Here is an 18,830-nt window from a genome sequence, read left to right as displayed (position 1 = left end):
TGAAGTGTGTGATGAAGCGTGGGTTTCCCCCCGATAAAAAACTGATAATTCCTAAAAGGTTATTAGCATCATACCCCTTCCCGCCAGAGGATAGGGCACGTTGGGAAACACCCCCTAAGGTGGATAAAGCGCTCACACGTTTGTCTAAACAGGTGGCACTACCGTCTCCTGATACGGCCGCCCTTAAGGAACCTGCTGACAGAAAGCAGGAGAATATCCTAAAATGTATATACACTCACACGGGTGTTATACTGCGACCAGCAATCGCCTCAGCCTGGATGTGCAGTGCTGGGGTGGCTTGGTCGGATTCCCTGACTGACAATATTGATACCCTAGATAGGGACAGTATATTACTGACTATAGAGCATTTAAAAGATGCATTTCTATATATGCGTGATGCACAGAGGGATATTTGCCGACTGGCATCAAGAGTAAGTGCGCTGTCCATTTCTGCCAGAAGAGGGTTATGGACGAGGCAGTGGTCAGGTGATGCTGACTCCAAAAGGCATATGGAAGTATTGCCTTATAAAGGGGAGGAGTTATTTGGAGTAGGTCTATCAGACCTGGTGGCCACGGCAACTGCTGGGAAATCCACATTTTTACCCCAGGTAGCCTCTCAACATAAGAAGACGCCGTATTATCAGGCGCAGTCCATTCGGCCCCATAAGGGCAAGCGGGCAAAAGGCTCCTCATTTCTGCCCCGTGGCAGAGGGAGAGGAAAAAAGGCTGCAGCAAATCAGCCAGTTCCCAGGAACAGAAGCCCTCTCCCGTTTCTGCCAGGTCCTCAGCATGACGCTGGGGCTTTACAAGCGGACTCAGGCACTCCCCCTCGCCGTTTCCTAAAGTCTGCTTTACTGATGTCTCCCTCCGACAGGGAGGCGGTATTGGAAGCCATTCACAAGCTGTATTCCCAGCAGGTGATAATCAAGGTACCCCTCCTGCAACAGGGAAAGGGGTATTATTCCACGCTGTTTGTGGTACCGAAGCCGGACGGCTCGGTGAGACCTATTTTAAATCTGAAATCCTTGAACACTTACATACACAGGTTCAAATTCAAGATGGAGTCACTCAGAGCGGTGATTGCGAACTTGGAAGAAGGGGATTATATGGTGTCTTTGGACATCAAGGATGCTTACCTCCATGTCCCAATTTACCCTTCTCACCAAGGGTACCTCAGGTTTTTGGTACAGAACTGTCACTATCCGTTTCAGACGCTGCTGTTTGGTTTGTCCACGGCACCCCGGGTCCTTACCAAGGTAATGGCCGAAATGATGATACTCCTTCGAAGGAAGGGAGTTTTAGTTATCCCGTACTTGGACGATCCCCTGATAAGGGCAAGATCCAGGGAACAATTGGTAGTCGGGGTAGCACTATCTCAAGTAGTGTTGCGGCAGCACGGTTGGATTCTCAATATTCCAAAATCGCAGCTGATCCCGACAACACGTCTTCTATTCCTAGGGATGATCCTGGACACAGTCCAGAAAAAGGTGTTTCTCCCGGAGGAGAAAGCCAGGGAGTTATCCGAACTAGTCAGAAACCTCCTAAAACCAGGCCAAGTGTCAGTGCATCAATGCACAAGGGTCCTGGGAAAAAAATGGTGGCTTCCTACGAAGCAATCCCATTCGGCAGATTCCACGCAAGAACTTTCCAGTGGGACCTGCTGGACAAATGGTCCGGATCGCATCTTCAGATGCATCAGCGGATAACCCTGTCACCAAAGACAAGGGTGTCTCTCCTGTGATGGTTGCAGAGTGCTCATCTTCTAGAGGGCCGCAGATTCGGCATTCAGGACTGGGTCCTGGTGACCACGGATGCCAGCCTGCGAGGCTGGGGAGCAGTCACACAGGGAAGAAATTTCCAGGGCTTGTGGTCAAGCCTGGAGACATCACTTCACATAAATATCCTGGAGCTGAGGGCCATTTACAATGTCCTAAGCCAAGCAAGACCTCTGCTTCAAGGTCAGCCGGTGCTGATCCAGTCGGACAACATCACGGCAGTCGCCCACGTGAACAGACAGGGCGGCACAAGAAGCAGGAGGGCAATGGCAGAAGCTGCAAGGATTCTTCGCTGGGCGGAAAATCATGTGATAGCACTGTCAGCAGTGTTCATTCCGGGAGTGGACAACTGGGAAGCAGACTTCCTCAGCAGGCACGACCTCCACCCGGGAGAGTGGGGACTTCACCCAGAAGTCTTCCACATGATTGTAAACCATTGGGAAAAACCAAAGGTGGACATGATGGCGTCCCGCCTCAACAAAAAATTGGACAGGTATTGCCCCAGGTCAAGGGACCCTCAGGCAATAGCTGTGGACGCTCTGGTAACACCATGGGTGTACCAGTCAGTGTATGTGTTCCCTCCTCTGCCTCTCATACCCAAGGTACTGAGAATTATAAGACGGAGAGGAGTAAGAACTATACTCGTGGCTCCGGATTGGCCAAGAAGGACTTGGTACCCGGAACTTCAAGAGATGCTCACAGAGGACCCGTGGCCTCTACCTCTAAGAAGGGACCTGCTCCAGCAAGGACCCTGTCTGTTCCAAGACTTACCGCGCCTGCGTTTGACGGCATGGCGGTTGAACGCCGGATCCTGACGGAAAAAGGCATTCCGGAAGAAGTCATTCCTACCCTGATCAAAGCCAGGAAGGATGTGACCGCAAAGCATTATCACCGCATTTGGCGGAAATATGTTGCGTGGTGCGAGGCCAGGAAGGCCCCAACGGAGGAATTTCAACTGGGTCGATTCCTGCATTTCCTGCAAACAGGAGTGTCTATGGGCCTAAAATTAGGATCCATTAAGGTTCAGATTTCGGCCCTGTCGATTTTCTTCCAGAAAGAACTGGCTTCAGTTCCTGAAGTTCAGACGTTTGTCAAGGGGGTGCTGCATATACAGCCTCCTTTTGTGCCTCCAGTGGCACCTTGGGATCTCAATGTAGTTTTGGGGTTCCTAAAATCACATTGGTTTGAAACACTTAAATCTGTGGATTTGAAATATCTCACGTGGAAAGTGGTCATGTGTTGGCCCTGGCTTCGGCCAGGCGCGTGTCAGAATTGGCGGCTTTATCCTGTAAAAGCCCTTATCTGATTTTCCATTCGGACAGGGCGGAATTGAGGACTCGTCCTCAGTTTCTCCCTAAGGTGGTGTCAGCGTTTCACCTGAACCAGCCTATTGTGGTGCCTGCGGCTACTAGGGTCTTGGAGGACTCCAAGTTGCTGGACGTAGTCAAGGCCCTGAAAATATATGTTTCCAGGACGGCTGGAGTCAGAAAATCTGACTCGCTGTTTATCCTGTATGCACCCAACAAGCTGGGTGCTCCTGCTTCTAAGCAGACTATTGCTCGTTGGATTTGTAGTACAATTCAGCTTGCACATTCTGTGGCAGGCCTGCCACAGCCAAAATCTGTAAAAGCCCATTCCACAAGGAAGGTGGGCTCATCTTGGGCGGCTGCCCGAGGGGTCTCGGCTTTACAACTTTGCCGAGCAGCTACTTGGTCAGGGGCAAACACGTTTGCTAAATTCTACAAATTTGATACCCTGGCTGAGAAGGACCTGGAGTTCTCTCATTCGGTGCTGCAGAGTCATCCGCACTCTCCCGCCCGTTTGGGAGCTTTGGTATAATCCCCATGGTCCTTACGGAGTTCCCAGCATCCACTAGGACGTCAGAGAAAATAAGAATTTACTTTCCGATAATTCTATTTCTCGTAGTCCGTAGTGGATCCACCTTCCGAAGATAGAGTAAAATCTTTCTGCGTTTAGCTGGGGAGTTGATCTCTCCCACATTCCACGTGCCTACCCTCAGACTAGCCATGCATCAAATGTCCTGAGAGAACCTGAAAACATGCACAGTAACCATAATATCTACAGCCGTCGAAAAACAAATACCAAACATACCGGGGTGGACACATAAGGAAAAGAAGGGGAGGGGGAGAAGAAAAGAAGAACAAAAACATAGAAAACACACAGAATATAACATTAAAATTGTGAAAGAAAGTCCTGCTAAGGACGATCATAACTTCAGAAAACAAGAACAACCGGTTCGAGCAAGCACAGAGGCCGTCATAGACCACCACTGAGCAAGCCAGAATTTGATAACCTGAGAAAAAAAAGTGAGGGAGGGGGCGCCCCTACCCACCCTCGGCAACATATTATATGAAAATATATCTAAGAAAATTAACCAGAAAATATCAGAGCACACAGAGCATGTTACAGAAAAAGAAAAATGCAGCCTGTCACATAAATAAAAGGATGGAAATATCTCCTCTAAACATATGTAAACATTCTAGAAAGATTGCATTTCCAGGAGAAAACAGCAGATGTATAAGAAAAATCTAAAACATAAAACAAAGTAAAATGGTTCGGCCCGTTGTATAAGACCAAATGCTCTTTTGTGGGAAAAAACACCTGCTGCAGCTTCTACCGCAATAATTAAATTATATTAGATTGACGGGCATCGCCAGACACAGAGAAGTCCAGGAGCAATACTCAGCCATCCCTCTCCAGGGTGTCGTCCGCCTGAGAGGAGTCTTCATCTGCCTGGGAGGCCTCGGAAATATAAGCCTCTGCATCTGCAAGATTTGTAAAGTCTCGAAAAGAATTTCCATCAAACAGACGCAGTCTTGCAGGGAAGAGCAGAGCAAATATTTTATTCGCCTTTACCAAACGAGAGCAAAGGGGGGTAAATTCTCGACGGGCCCGGGAAACCTCCGCGGAGTAGTCCTGGAAAATGGCCAAACGAGCTCCCTCCCATTGTAAATTTCTATGCTTCCTGGATGCCGACCATATTGCCTCCTTATGGAGAAAGTTCAGACATTTAAATATGACCACACGTGGTCTGCTATTAGGTGCAGAACGTGGGGGACCCAGTCTGTGGGCTCTCTCAATAACTAAGCCGGTGCATTCATCTTGGATATGCAGTAAATCAAGGAGGGACGTTTGCAAAAACAGAGTCAAATCAGGACCTTTCAGTGACTCAGGGAGCCCCAGTACCCGAAGAATCGATCTCCTCGATCTATTTTCAAGATCATCAACCTTGTTCAGCAGTTGAAAGTGAGATTTCTGGAGCTCATCATATCTGTGCTTAAGATCCCTAACATCCTGAAAAGTCTCCTCCAGCCTTTGTTCATTTGTAAGAACAGTTTTGGTGAGCTGCTTAATTTTGGATTTTAGATCTTTTACTGCCTGCTGCATTTTAATAATAATAATAATAATAATAATTTTATTTATATAGCGCTCTTTCTCCAACAGGACTCAAGGCGTTTTACAGACATCAAAAACAATGCACATGATACAGAGGATTTGAGTAATACAACAATTGACAAGCAACAGACATAAAAGAAAACCTTAAGCCCACAGAAAGCATAACGCAGGATTGGTGCAGGCATTTTGGGTAATAACTTCCAAGGGTTGTGTATTCCACCCTCACAAGGTACCAGGTGCAGCAGCCATATTAGGCGCTCGGCGTAGGATTACCCAGGGTGGGATAGTCCGCCCCTAGAAGTGATGACACAAAATGGGGGTGATTTCAGAGTCCTACAGTTCAGAGTAGGGTTCCATCAAAACCATCAGGCCTATGTATTTTTCATCCCATCCACAAGTGTACCATATGGGGCAGCCATGTTGGGCGCACTTTGGAGGTTACACTGTGGGAGGTGAGCCATACAAGGGCCAAGGTCAAATGTGGGAAAACTGATGCTTATGTTGTAGTATGATGTACCCTGCATGTAGGGCACAATGGAAAGGTGTGCAATCAGTGGAGGTAAACATTACAGGAAAAACACATGGTGGAGTGGAAGCGAGCAATGGAGGGAAAAAAAAAAAAAAACAGGTAACCAGTGGTAGAGTAGGATTGGGCTAACATTTTGATTAGATCTTAGTACGGGTGGGTAAGATAATGTGCGGGGCATACTCAATACTTAGAAGCAATAGGGATGTCCCTGCTGAGCCTGGTCCTGTGCCCCACAGTTCCTTGTTCAGCATGTGCATCCATGATAGGCTCCATGGCATCCCTAACAGCTCTTACTACATCAGCATAAGTCACTGGACAGACAGGGGTACAGTCAGGCTCACCTGAGGGAGAAGTGTGTTTTGCAGAAGCCTGTTTGGTGCTGCCAGCAGCCTGCAGACTCGTTTGTGAGTTAGATGCGGCGGCCATCTTGGATTCTCCCGGCCGTTTTTCAGACCTCGATCTTTGGACTTTAGGGGGCATAGGGGAGGACAGAAACCTCTCCATCCAATTCTCTACACCTTCCCACTGTTATTGTGCGGCCGGCGCGGAGAAAAGACGCGAATTGGAGGCGCTGTGTGCTCCGGTTGCCGAGGGTGCAGGAGAGCTGCAGCAATCAGCTTCTCCTCACATGGGCGCCGGAACCGGAAGTCATGAAGGTTTCTTTATCCCTTTGCGGAGCATACCAAATTCTGGGAGACTGCTCCGAAAGTGGATGCCCCTATTTCTTACCTGGCGAAGGCTACAGTAATTCCTTCGGTGCAATCAGTGACGTTGAAGGATTCGACGGATAGAAAGATTGAAGCAATTCTTAAATCTATGTTTACTTTATCAGGTATTTCTCTGCGTCTAGTTCGCTCTGGTGCCTGGGTACTTAAAGCTGTAGATGACTGGTTAGCGCAGGTGGTGTCGGGCATGCAGTCTGATGACCCGTCGGAGGCTATCCAATTAGCTGAGCAGATTTCTGAGGCTGTCACTTATGTTGGGGAAGCCTTGTTGGAATCAACTTTGTTACAGTCACGCGTTTCTGCTCTGGCGATTACAGCACAGCGTTCACTCTGGCTTCCTGCATGTATCTATAGCACCCTCTCATCAAAGTTTCCTACGGTTTGCTGTCCTCCAGCAACATTTCCAATTACAGACATGCACTTTGTTCTTTTACTACTCCCAGGGTAATTACCAAAATCATGGCTGTTATGGCTGCACAGCTGTGTCGTCAGGGGTCAGAATACTCCCATACCTGTACGACCTGCTGATCCTTACACAATCTCCAGAGGTCCTCCATCTTCAGCTGACCATTACCTTCCTGCCAATATACGGCTAGCTAATCAACTTGAAAAAGTCATCCCTTATGCTTTCTCAAAGGATGTTACACTGGGAGCTCTCTTGGTTTCTCAGGCATAGAGAAGTTTCCTTCCACCAGACAGGGCCGGCCTTAGCTATAGGCAGGCTAGGCATTTGCCTATGGCATCCAAGCATGTCCATGCAGTATCTCATTCTGGGAGGGATAGTCTGCAAGCTATCTGTTACTTTCTAAATGTATTCAATCAGTACTTGTATACACTGCTGTTTACATTTGTCATGTAGAATGCATAAGGTTATTACTGGATGGCTCCTTATGATGCCACATTTGTATTTTGGAAGACTTCTCCACATAAATCTGACATCACCTATACTGCTTGTGCACAGGGGGGAGGGGGACCCTGCTATCCTGTGTCCCTTATTCTTGTGCAAACCCCAGGTGTCTGCAGGGATATAACATGGGCAGTGTTCTCTCCTCACTTTGTTTCTCAGTCAGTCCATGCAGTAAAATTCCCCTGCCATCCAGCACTTTTGGTAGCTCCGGCCTGGCCCAGGCCATTGGTTCTCACAGTCTATCCATAGATTTCCACTTCCTCTCCGAACAGACCGGTTATCTCAGGGTCAACTCTTGAGTCATCCCTCCTAAGGTCCAAGGGGTTCTCCCACTCTGATTCAGACCATGCTTCGGGCGTGGAAATCAGCCTCTGCCCATATCTATTACCAGGTGTGGCATACATTCTTCCAGTGGAGCGCTGAAAACACTGACCCTCTGGTTTTTCGAGTTTACCTCTTCAAGCTAGACAGTATCTCGGACTCGAGCCTGGCCTCTCTGAAAGTAAATGGAAAAAAGGGGAAAGAAAGGCGCTTCCCAGAGCTTATGTTGAAGTGCTGCTCGCTGCTCTCAGGGGAATAGGGTATTAGCAACCCTAAACAAGAAAAACATAAATAGAAAAAAGAGAGCGCAAGCAGACTCCTAAAATTAACAGTTTTTAATCATAAAATACGCACAATCATCACATAGTAAAATGGTATAGATATACCTAAAAATACAAAATCGTAGCCAATGAATATTAGAACAGGAACCGTACTAAACTTCCTATATTTCCATAATATCAGTGCACTAATAGATTATAGATAGGAACCGATACAATGCTGATCTTCTATAGTGGACCCAACATGTCCCTTGTTTGATCCAAGAAATGACAGCTGATGGTTACTGCTGACAGTTTTGTGTTTTATCCACAGATCAGTCCCATAATAGAACGTATAACAAGTGCACTGTTATTTGTTTTTCATGAAGTATTACCTCTTTCTCTATCGTCCTAGTGGATGCTGGGGTTCCTGAAAGGACCATGGGGAATAGCGGCTCCGCAGGAGACAGGGCACAAAAAGTAAAGCTTTCCGATCAGGTGGTGTGCACTGGCTCCTCCCCCTATGACCCTCCTCCAAGCCTCAGTTAGATTTTTGTGCCCGGCCGAGAAGGGTGCAATCTAGGTGGCTCTCCTAAAGAGCTGCTTAGAAAAGTTTAGCTTAGGTTTTTTATTTTACAGTGAGTCCTGCTGGCAACAGGATCACTGCAACGAGGGACTTAGGGGAGAAGAAGTGAACTCACCTGCGTGCAGGATGGATTGGCTTCTTGGCTACTGGACATCAGCTCCAGAGGGACGATCACAGGTACAGCCTGGATGGTCACCGGAGCATCGCCGCCGGCCCCCTTGCAGATGCTGAAACAAGAAGAGGTCCAGAATCGGCGGCAGAAGACTCCTCAGTCTTCTAAAGGTAGCGCACAGCACTGCAGCTGTGCGCCATTTTCCTCTCAGCACACTTCACACGGCAGTCACTGAGGGTGCAGGGCGCTGGGAGGGGAGCGCCCTGGGAGGCAAATGAAAACCTATTTGGCTAAAAAATACCTCACATATAGCCTCCGGGGGCTATATGGAGATATTTAACCCCTGCCAGAATCCACTAAAGAGCGGGAGACGAGCCCGCCGAAAAAGGGGCGGGGCCTATCTCCTCAGCACACAGCGCCATTTTCCTTACACAGCTCCGCTGGTCAGGACGGCTCCCAGGTCTCTCCCCTGCACTGCACTACAGAAACAGGGTAAAACAAAAGAGGGGGGGCAAAATAGTGGCAAAAATTATATTATAAAAGCAGCTATACAGGGAGCACTTATTATAAGGCTATCCCTGTCATATATAGCGCTTTGGTGTGTGCTGGCAAACTCTCCCTCTGTCTCCCCAAAGGGCTAGTGGGGTCCTGTCTTCGTTAAGAGCATTCCCTGTGTGTCTGCTGTGTGTCGGTACGTGTGTGTCGACATGTATGAGGACGATATTGGTGTGGAGGCGGAGCAATTGCCAAATATGGGGATGTCACCTCCTAGGGGGTCGACACCAGAATGGATGCCTTTATTTATGGAATTACGGGATAGTGTCAACACGCTAAAGCAGTCGTTTGACGACATGAGACGGCCGGACAATCAATTAGTGCCTGTCCAGGCGCCTCAAACACCATCAGGGGCTGTAAAACGCCCTTTGCCTCAGTCGGTCGACACAGACCCAGACACAGGCACTGATTCCAGTGGCGACGGTGACGAATCAACCGTATTTTCCAGTAGGGCCACACGTTATATGATTTTGGCAATGAAGGAGGCGTTACATTTAGCTGATACTACAGGTACCACTAAACAGGGTATTATGTGGGGTGTGAAAAAACTACCTATAGTTTTTCCTGAACCAGAAGAACTAAATGAGGTGTGTGATGAAGCGTGGGTTGCCCCCGATAAAAAGATGCTAATTTCAAAGAAGTTATTGGCTTTATACCCTTTCCCGCCAGAGGTTAGGGCGCGCTGGGAAACACCTCCTAGGGTGGACAAGGCGCTCACACGCTTATCTAAACAAGTGGCGTTACCCTCTCCTGAGACGGCCGCACTTAAAGATCCAGCAGATAGGAGGATGGAAAATATCCAAAAAAGTATATACACACATACAGGTGTTATACTACGACCAGCTATAGCGACAGCCTGGATGTGCAGTGCTGGAGTAGCTTGGTCAGAGTCCCTGATTGAAAATATTGATACCCTGGATAGGGACAATGTTTTACTGTCTTTAGAGCAAATAAAGGATGCATTTCTTTATATGCGTGATGCACAGAGGGATATCTGCACACTGGCATCACGGGTAAGTGCTATGTCCATTTCGGCCAGAAGAAGTTTATGGACGCGACAGTGGTCAGGCGATGCGGACTCAAAACGGCATATGGAAGTTTTGCCGTATAAAGGGGAGGAGTTATTTGGAGTCGGTCTATCAGATTTGGTGGCCACGGCTACAGCCGGGAAATCCACCTTTTTACCTCAAGTTACTCCCCAACAGAAAAAGACACCGACTTTTCAACCGCAGCCCTTTCGTTCCTTTAAAAACAAGAGAGCAAAGGGATATTCATATCTGCCACGAGGCAGAGGAAGGGGGAAGAGACAGCAACAGGCAGCTCCTTCCCAGGAACAGAAGCCCTCCCCCGCTTCTACAAAAGCCTCAGCATGACGCTGGGGCTTCTCAAGCGGACTCGGGGGCGGTGGGCGGTCGTCTCAAGAATTTCAGCGCGCAGTGGGCTCACTCGCAGGTAGATCCCTGGATCCTGCAGATAATATCTCAGGGATACAGGTTGGAACTAGAGACAGATCCACCTCGCCGTTTCCTGAAGTCTGCTTTACCAACGTCCCCCTCCGAAAGGGAGACGGTCTTGGAAGCCATTCACAAGCTGTACTCTCAGCAGGTGATAGTCAAGGTACCTCTTCTACAACAAGGGCGAACCTGGAAGAAGGGGACTTTATGGTATCCTTGGACATCAAGGATGCGTACCTCCACGTTCCAATTTACCCCTCACACCAGGGGTACCTCAGGTTCGTCGTACAAAACTGTCACTATCAGTTTCAGACGCTGCCGTTCGGATTGTCCACGGCACCTCGGGTCTTTACAAAGGTAATGGCCGAGATGATGATTCTTCCTCGAAGAAAAGGCGTATTAATTATCCCATACTTGGACGATCTCCTGATAAGGGCAAGGTCCAGAGAACAGCTAGAGATGGGATTAGCACTGTCTCAAGAAGTGCTAAAACAGCACGGGTGGATTCTGAATATTCCAAAATCCCAGTTAATGCCAACAACTCGTCTGCTGTTCCTAGGGATGATTCTGGACACGGTTCAGAAAAAGGTTTTTCTCCCGGAGGAAAAAGCCAAGGAGTTATCCGAGCTTGTCAGGAACCTCCTAAAACCAGGAAAGGTGTCTGTACATCAATGCACAAGAGTCCTGGGAAAAATGGTGGCTTCTTACGAAGCAATTCCATTCGGCAGATTCCACGCAAGAATTTTCCAGAGGGATCTGTTGGACAAATGGTCAGGGTCGCATCTTCAGATGCACCAGCGGATAACCCTGTCTCCAAGGACAAGGGTATCTCTTCTGTGGTGGTTGCAGAGTGCTCATCTATTGGAGGGCCGCAGATTCGGCATACAGGATTGGATCCTGGTGACCACGGACGCCAGCCTGAGAGGCTGGGGAGCAGTCACACAAGGAAGAAACTTCCAGGGAGTGTGGACGAGCCTGGAAACGTCTCTTCACATAAACATTCTGGAACTAAGAGCAATCTACAATGCTCTAAGCCAGGCAGAACCTCTGCTTCAGGGAAAACCGGTGTTGATCCAGTCGGACAACATCACGGCAGTCGCCCATGTGAACAGACAGGGCGGCACAAGAAGCAGGAGTGCGATGGCAGAAGCTGCAAGGATTCTTCGCTGGGCAGAGAATCATGTGATAGCACTGTCAGCAGTGTTCATCCCGGGAGTGGACAACTGGGAAGCAGACTTCCTCAGCAGACACGACCTTCACCCGGGAGAGTGGGGACTTCATCCAGAAGTCTTCCACATGCTGGTAACCCGTTGGGAAAGACCAATGGTGGACATGATGGCGTCTCGCCTCAACAAAAAACTGGACAGGTATTGCGCCAGGTCAAGAGATCCGCAGGCAATAGCTGTGGACGCGCTGGTAACGCCTTGGGTGTACCAGTCGGTGTATGTGTTTCCTCCTCTGCCTCTCATACCAAAAGTATTGAGAATTATACGGCAAAGAGGCGTAAGAACGATACTAGTGGTTCCGGATTGGCCAAGAAGGTCTTGGTACCCGGAACTTCAAGAGATGATCACGGAAGATCCGTGGCCTCTACCTCTAAGGAGGGACTTGCTTCAGCAGGGTCCCTGTCTGTTTCAAGACTTACCGCGGCTGCGTTTGACGGCATGGCGGTTGAACGCCGGATCCTAAAGGAAAAAGGCATGCCGGAAGAAGTCATTCCTACTTTGATTAAAGCAAGGTAGGAAGTAACCGTGCAACATTATCACCGCATTTGGCGAAAATATGTTGCGTGGTGCGAGGATCGGAGTGCTCCGACGGAGGAATTTCAACTGGGTCGATTCCTACATTTCCTGCAATCAGGATTGTCTATGGGTCTCAAATTGGGATCTATTAAGGTTCAAATTTCGGCCCTGTCGATTTTCTTCCAGAAAGAATTGGCTTCAGTCCCTGAAGTCCAGACTTTTGTTAAGGGAGTGCTGCATATACAGCCTCCTGTGGTGCCTCCAGTGGCACCGTGGGATCTCAATGTGGTTTTGGACTTTCTAAAATCTCATTGATTTGAACCACTAAAAAATGTGGATTTGAAATATCTCACATGGAAAGTGACCATGCTACTAGCCCTGGCTTCGGCCAGGAGAGTGTCAGAACTGGCAGCTTTATCTTACAAAAGCCCATATCTGATTTTCCATTCGGACAGGGCGGAACTGCGAACTCGTCCGCATTTTCTCCCTAAGGTGGTGTCAGCATTTCATCTGAACCAGCCTATTGTAGTGCCTGCGGCTACAAGTGACTTGGAGGACTCCAAGTTACTGGACGTTGTCAGAGCATTGAAAATATATATTGCAAGGACAGCTGGAGTCAGAAAATCTGACTCGTTGTTTACATTGTATGCACCCAACAAGATGGGTGCTCCTGCGTCTAAGCAGACGATTGCTCGTTGGATCTGTAGCACAATCCAACTTGCACATTCTGTGGCAGGCCTGCCACAGCCTAAATCTGTAAAGGCCCACTCCACAAGGAAGGTGGGCTCATCTTGGGCGGCTGCCCGAGGGGTCTCGGCATTACAACTTTGCCGAGCAGCTACGTGGTCAGGGGAGAACACGTTTGTAAAATTTTACAAATTTGATACTCTGGCTAAGGAGGACCTGGAGTTCTCTCATTCGGTGCTGCAGAGTCATCCGCACTCTCCCGCCCGTTTGGGAGCTTTGGTATAATCCCCATGGTCCTTTCAGGAACCCCAGCATCCACTAGGACGATAGAGAAAATAAGAATTTACTTACCGATAATTCTATTTCTCGGAGTCCGTAGTGGATGCTGGGCGCCCATCCCAAGTGCGGATTATCTGCAATAATTGTACATAGTTATTGTTAACTAATTCGGGTTATTGTTGTAGGGAGCCATCTTTCAGAGGCTCCTCTGTTATCATACTGTTAACTGGGTTTAGATCACAAGTTGTACGGTGTGATTGGTGTGGCTGGTATGAGTCTTACCCGGGATTCAAAATTCCTCCCTTATTGTGTACGCTCGTCCGGGCACAGTACCTAACTGAGGCTTGGAGGAGGGTCATAGGGGGAGGAGCCAGTGCACACCACCTGATCGGAAAGCTTTACTTTTTGTGCCCTGTCTCCTGCGGAGCCACTATTCCCCATGGTCCTTTCAGGAACCCCAGCATCCACTACGGACTCCGAGAAATAGAATTATCGGTAAGTAAATTCTTATTATTTGTTAGATACCAAATACCGCACCAGTTCAATCTGCTATTCTGATTACTGTAGCAGCGTGTCGGGATGATCCCGCTTACCACTTCCTCGATAGATGTAACAACGGCACTGACAGGTGCTTAGATGCCGCTAACTCCAGAGGCTCAATCTTACACTTTCTCCCTGCCACAGCGTGTCAGACCATTAGCCGCTTACCGCCTCCAGAGAAGCATCCGACGGCACTGTGAGTGTCCAATGTCCCGCTGGCATGGGGAGATGATTTTGTAGCCACGGTCCCTGTATTGCAAATGAGACCAATGCAGGTGTTTTTCTTTGGGCAAATTCAGCCCGACATTAGATGGAAGCTGAAGCAAATGGAGATTGTGGGTAGTGGAAGTAATCAGATGGAAGTAGTCGGATCCTGAGTCCAGCCCTGAGGCGTTTCTTGACCGGCAGTGGCTGGTCGTTTCCTCGGAGGGTTAGAATCTCTGAAAGTACACTTCTCGGCTCTTATCAGTCTGGTACCAACGTAGAATTGCTTCACTGCCTGATGTTCGCACCTTTCTTCACGGAGTCCTTCATATTCAACCTCCCTCTGTTTCTCCGGTGGCTCCATGGGATCTGTCATTGTCTCTCTAGGCACTTCAAGAACCTCCGTTTGAACCCCAGGAATCAGTGAATTTTAAATGGGTAACAGTGTAGACACCGTTTCTTCTGGCTATTGCATCTGCCCGCAGGGTGTCCCATTTGGGGGCGCTCTCCTGACGCTCCTCCTTTCTGATCTTTCATCTGGACAGAGCTGTTCTTGAAACTCAGCCTGGCTACCTTCCCATGGTTGTGTCCCATTTACAACTTAATGTAGAAATAGTGGTACCGGCCTTCCAATTCTCGGATCTCTCGGCGAGGGAGTCCTCCTTGGACTTGGTTCGTGCCCCTCGGATTTACGTGGACTGACCAGTTCCATTTAGAAATCGGATTTCCTCTTTGTCCTCTACGGATTCCACAAGAGGGTCTGGCCAGCTGACAAACAGAGACTCTAGATAGCGTCGCATGTCAATCTCACATGCTTGCACGCAGGCTGCCGGATACAGTCTTGCTCTGTGGGTCCTTACTGGACGGCCCGCCATGGCGCATCTGCCGGACAACTCTGCAAGACGGCCATGTGGTCTTTTGTCTCCATCTTTCTCAGGTTCAATACCTTTGATATGTTGGCATCTCAGGATGCTTTATGTGGACGCCGGATTGTCCTGTCCGCTCAGGAGCAACCCCTCCCTTGAACAACTGCTTTTGGACTTGTCTCCCCTGTGAAGCCCTATGGACCCTGAAGAAAACAAAGTTTTGGTAAACGTACCTTTGTTAATTCTCTTTCTTCGAAGTCCACAGGGTGCCCACCCTAACACACTTGGCTTCTATGTGTTTTTCCTTTTGGTCACCAGTTCCCCTCTGTGTTGCGTGAGAGTGTAATTCTTCTGTGTACCAGTCTTCCTTCTCTCCTATCCTGCTCCTGCCTTGGGCTTGTTAACAAAAGTGAGTAGCCTGGGCTGTGGGCGCGGTATAGGGGGGGTGCACTGGAGCATCCGGGGATCTGTTAATCTATTTGATGCCTGTTCCCAACCACCACCTACACTTCGTCTCCCCTGTGGACTCTATGGTCTTCGAAGAAAGAGTAAACAAAGGTACTGTACAGTAAGTCTACCATAATTCTCCTTATTTCCAGCATTAATGTCAAAACAAGGTGTTATTTCAGAGGATGCAAGGCTATTAAGTGACGTAGGTGTTACATGGGGTGGTCTTCTGTATGCCGGCGGTCGGGCTCCCGGCGCTCAGTATACCGGCGCCGGGAGCCCGACAGCCGGCATACCGACACTTATTTTCCCTCGTGGGGGTCCACGACCCCCATAGAGGGAGAATAAAATAGTGTGGCGCGCGGCGAGCCCGCAAGGGGCTCATTTGCGCTCGCCACGCTGTCGGTAAGCCGGCGGTCGGGCTCCCGGCGCCGGGATGCTGGTCGCCGGGAGCCCGACCGCCGGCCAGCCGTAGTGAACCCGTTACATGTAACCTCTTTGCAGTGTGTTTGTTAAAATATGTCCCCTTTTTGAAAGATTAAAAAATATTTATATATTTCTCAAACAAGTTCCAATATTGATGACATTGCTGGGGCGATGTTACTCTATATAACCTATTATTGATTACCTTTCTAAGGTGTGGAAACTTGGCTGGTCCCCTAAGACAGGGGGGGATTTTGGAACGTCGCTTCCTGAAATTCCTGTTGAGTTCTTGCAAGAAAAAGAAGTATTTAAAGAATTTATCTACCGCATCAACACATTAGGTAAGCTAGGTCCCTTCTAACTTATAAAGCATATACGCATGGTGTTTCAAATATCCCTCTGTGAGAGTTAAATTCAACAGCCATATAAACTATTGTATGCCCTCAATGATATGCAAGGGAAATATGAATTTCTCCTACGTCCTAGAGGATGCTGGGGTCACTTCAAGAACCATGGGGTATAGACTGGATCCGCAGGAGACATGGGCACTTTAAGACTTTAAAAAGGGTGTGAACTGACTCCTCCCTCTATGCCCCTCCTCCAGACTCCAGTTAGATTCTGTGCCCAGTGAGACTGGATGCACTCTGAGGAGCTCTCCTGAGTTTCTCTGAAAAATACTTTTTGTTAGGTTTATTATTTTCAGGGAGAACTGCTGGCAACAGGCTCCCTGCATTGTGGGACTGAGGGGAGAGAAGAAGACCTACTTCTGTGAGTTTCAAGGCTTCTGCTTCTTTGGCTACAGGACACCATTAGCTCCTGAGGGTCTGAACGCTAGGTACGCCTAGATGCTCATTCCCAGAGCCCGCCGACACCCGCCTTACAGAGCCAGAAGTCAGAAGACGGGTGGGAAGAAGAAGATCTGAAGACTTAAGTGACTGCTTAGAGGCAGCATAAAAATCCTCAATATGGACTGGCAATGTGGTTTTTAAGTGCCTAGGCACTAAATCCGAAACCTCGCCAGTATAAATATTTTTAAAAAAATAGCGGGGCTGAAGCGCCCCATTAAGGGCCCTCACAGCTCTTGCCAGCGCCATTTTCTCTTCACAGAGCTGCAGAGAAGCTGGTCCTTCCTCTACACTGCTGTACAAGTAACGGTGCAAAACGGGGGGGGGGGGCACAGTTATTTTGGTGTAATTCTAAAAGCGCTAACGGGTCTGAGGCTTTACATAAGGGATTTCTGAACCAGGATAAGCGCTGGGTTGTGAGCTGGCAAACTCCCTCTGTTTCTCTGACAGGCTTTACTGTGGGTCTGTCCCCTATATGCCCAGTGTGTTTGTGGGTGTCGGTACACGTGTGTCGGCATGACCGAGGCTGAGTGCTCTTCCCAGGAGGAGACTGGATTAAGGAAAGAAACGGCTGTGGGAGTGACCCTGTCGGCACCGCCGACTCCTGATTGGCTAAATGTTTTGAGTGCTTTGAATGCGAATGTGGCTTAGTTAAATAAGAGATTAGATAAATCTAAGTCTCAGAGCCAGGCATGGAAAAAAATCCGTGGAGGATGTGTTGTCACAAGTCCAGACCCCCTCGCGGTCACAAAAGCGTTCATTTACCCAGTTAGCAGATACGGATACCAACACGGACTCTGACTCCAGTGTCGACTATAGTGATGCCAGATTAAATCCAAAACTGGCTAAAAGCATTCAGTATATGATTGTGGCGATAAAAAAAACGTGTTGCATATCACGGAGGACCCTGCTGTTCCTGATACAAGGGTCTGTAGGTTTAAAGGAAAGAAACCGGAGGTAACGTTTCCTCCCCCTCATGAACTGAATGCTCTATTTGAAAAGGTTTTGGAAAATCCTGACAAGAAGTTTGATTCCCAAGAGAATTCCGGGTGGCATATCCGTTCCCCTCTAGGGATAGGGAAAAGTGGGAGTCACCCCCCCACTGTGGACAAAGCCCTATCACGGCTGTCCAAAAAGGTAGCGCTTCCGTCCCCTGAGATGGAGTGTCTGCCGTATAAAGGTGGTGTATTGTTTGGTGACCACTATCAGATGCAGTCCTTTCGGCCCAATAAATTAAAAAAAGGGCGAGGGTCTTCCTTCCTTGCTTTTAGTGGAAAGGGAAAGAGGTCACCGGCTATGGCAAGTTCCCAAGAGCAGACGTCCTCTCCGGCTTCTGCCAAATCTACCGCATGACGCTGGGGCTCCTCTGCGGGAGTCCGCACCGGTGGGGGCACGTCTCAAACTCTTCAGTTTTTTCTCTTAGTCCGTAGAGGATGCTGGCCGCCCGTCCGAGTGCGTACTGTATCTGCAGTTATTGGTTATAGTTAAACACGTGTTGTGTTGCATTTATAGTCAGCCTGTTGCTGTCGTTATTGTGGGTTAAATGCCATGTTGTACGGCATGCTTGAGGTGTGAGCTGGTATGTATCTCACCTTAGTTTAAATCAAAATAAATCCTTTTTCCTCAATGTCCGTCTCCCTGGGCACAGTTCCTATAACTGGAGTCTGGAGGAGGAGCATAGAGGGAGGAGCCAGTTCACACCCCTTTTAAAGTCTTAAAGTGCCCACGTCTCCTGCGGATCCCGTCTATACCCCATGGTTCTTGAAGTGTCCCCAGCATCTACGGACTAAGAGAAAATGATTTACCGGTAGGTATTAAAATCCTATTTCTCTAACGTCCTAGTGGATGCTGGGGACTCCGTCAGGACCATGGGGGAATAGCGGGCTCCGCAGGAGACAGGGCACATCTAAAAAAGCTTTTAGGTCACATGGTGTGTACTGGCTCCTCCCCCTATGACCCTCCTCCAAGCCTCAGTTAGGTTTTTGTGCCCGTCCGAGAAGGGTGCAATCTAGGTGGCTCTCTTAAAGAGCTGTTTAGAAAAGTTTTTTTTTTTAGGTTTCATTCAGTGATTCCTGCTGGCAACAGGATCACTGCAACGAGGGACTTAGGGGAGAGATCTCCAACTCACCTGCGTGCAGGATGGATTGGGATCTTAGGCT

The 18,830-nt window shown here is 48.7% G+C and overlaps 1 protein-coding gene across 4 annotated transcripts in view; it reads left to right on the top strand.

The window, feature by feature from the left end:
• Positions 1-18,830, top strand: part of HTT (huntingtin) — a 517,727-nt gene that overhangs the window by 340,911 nt on the left and 157,986 nt on the right. For all 4 annotated transcript variants that reach the window (XM_063924321.1, XM_063924312.1, XM_063924303.1 and 1 more), the window contains one exon: positions 16,041-16,167. In XM_063924321.1, coding sequence (XP_063780391.1) covers positions 16,041-16,167 — 127 coding nt within the window. The remainder of the gene's footprint in view (positions 1-16,040; positions 16,168-18,830) is intronic.

The sequence above is a fragment of the Pseudophryne corroboree genome, chromosome 1 (genome assembly GCF_028390025.1).
Source record: "Pseudophryne corroboree isolate aPseCor3 chromosome 1, aPseCor3.hap2, whole genome shotgun sequence".
NCBI lineage: Eukaryota > Metazoa > Chordata > Amphibia > Anura > Myobatrachidae > Pseudophryne > Pseudophryne corroboree.
The sequence above is the reverse complement of the archived record's forward strand: the minus strand, read 5'-3'. Positions and strand labels throughout refer to the sequence as shown.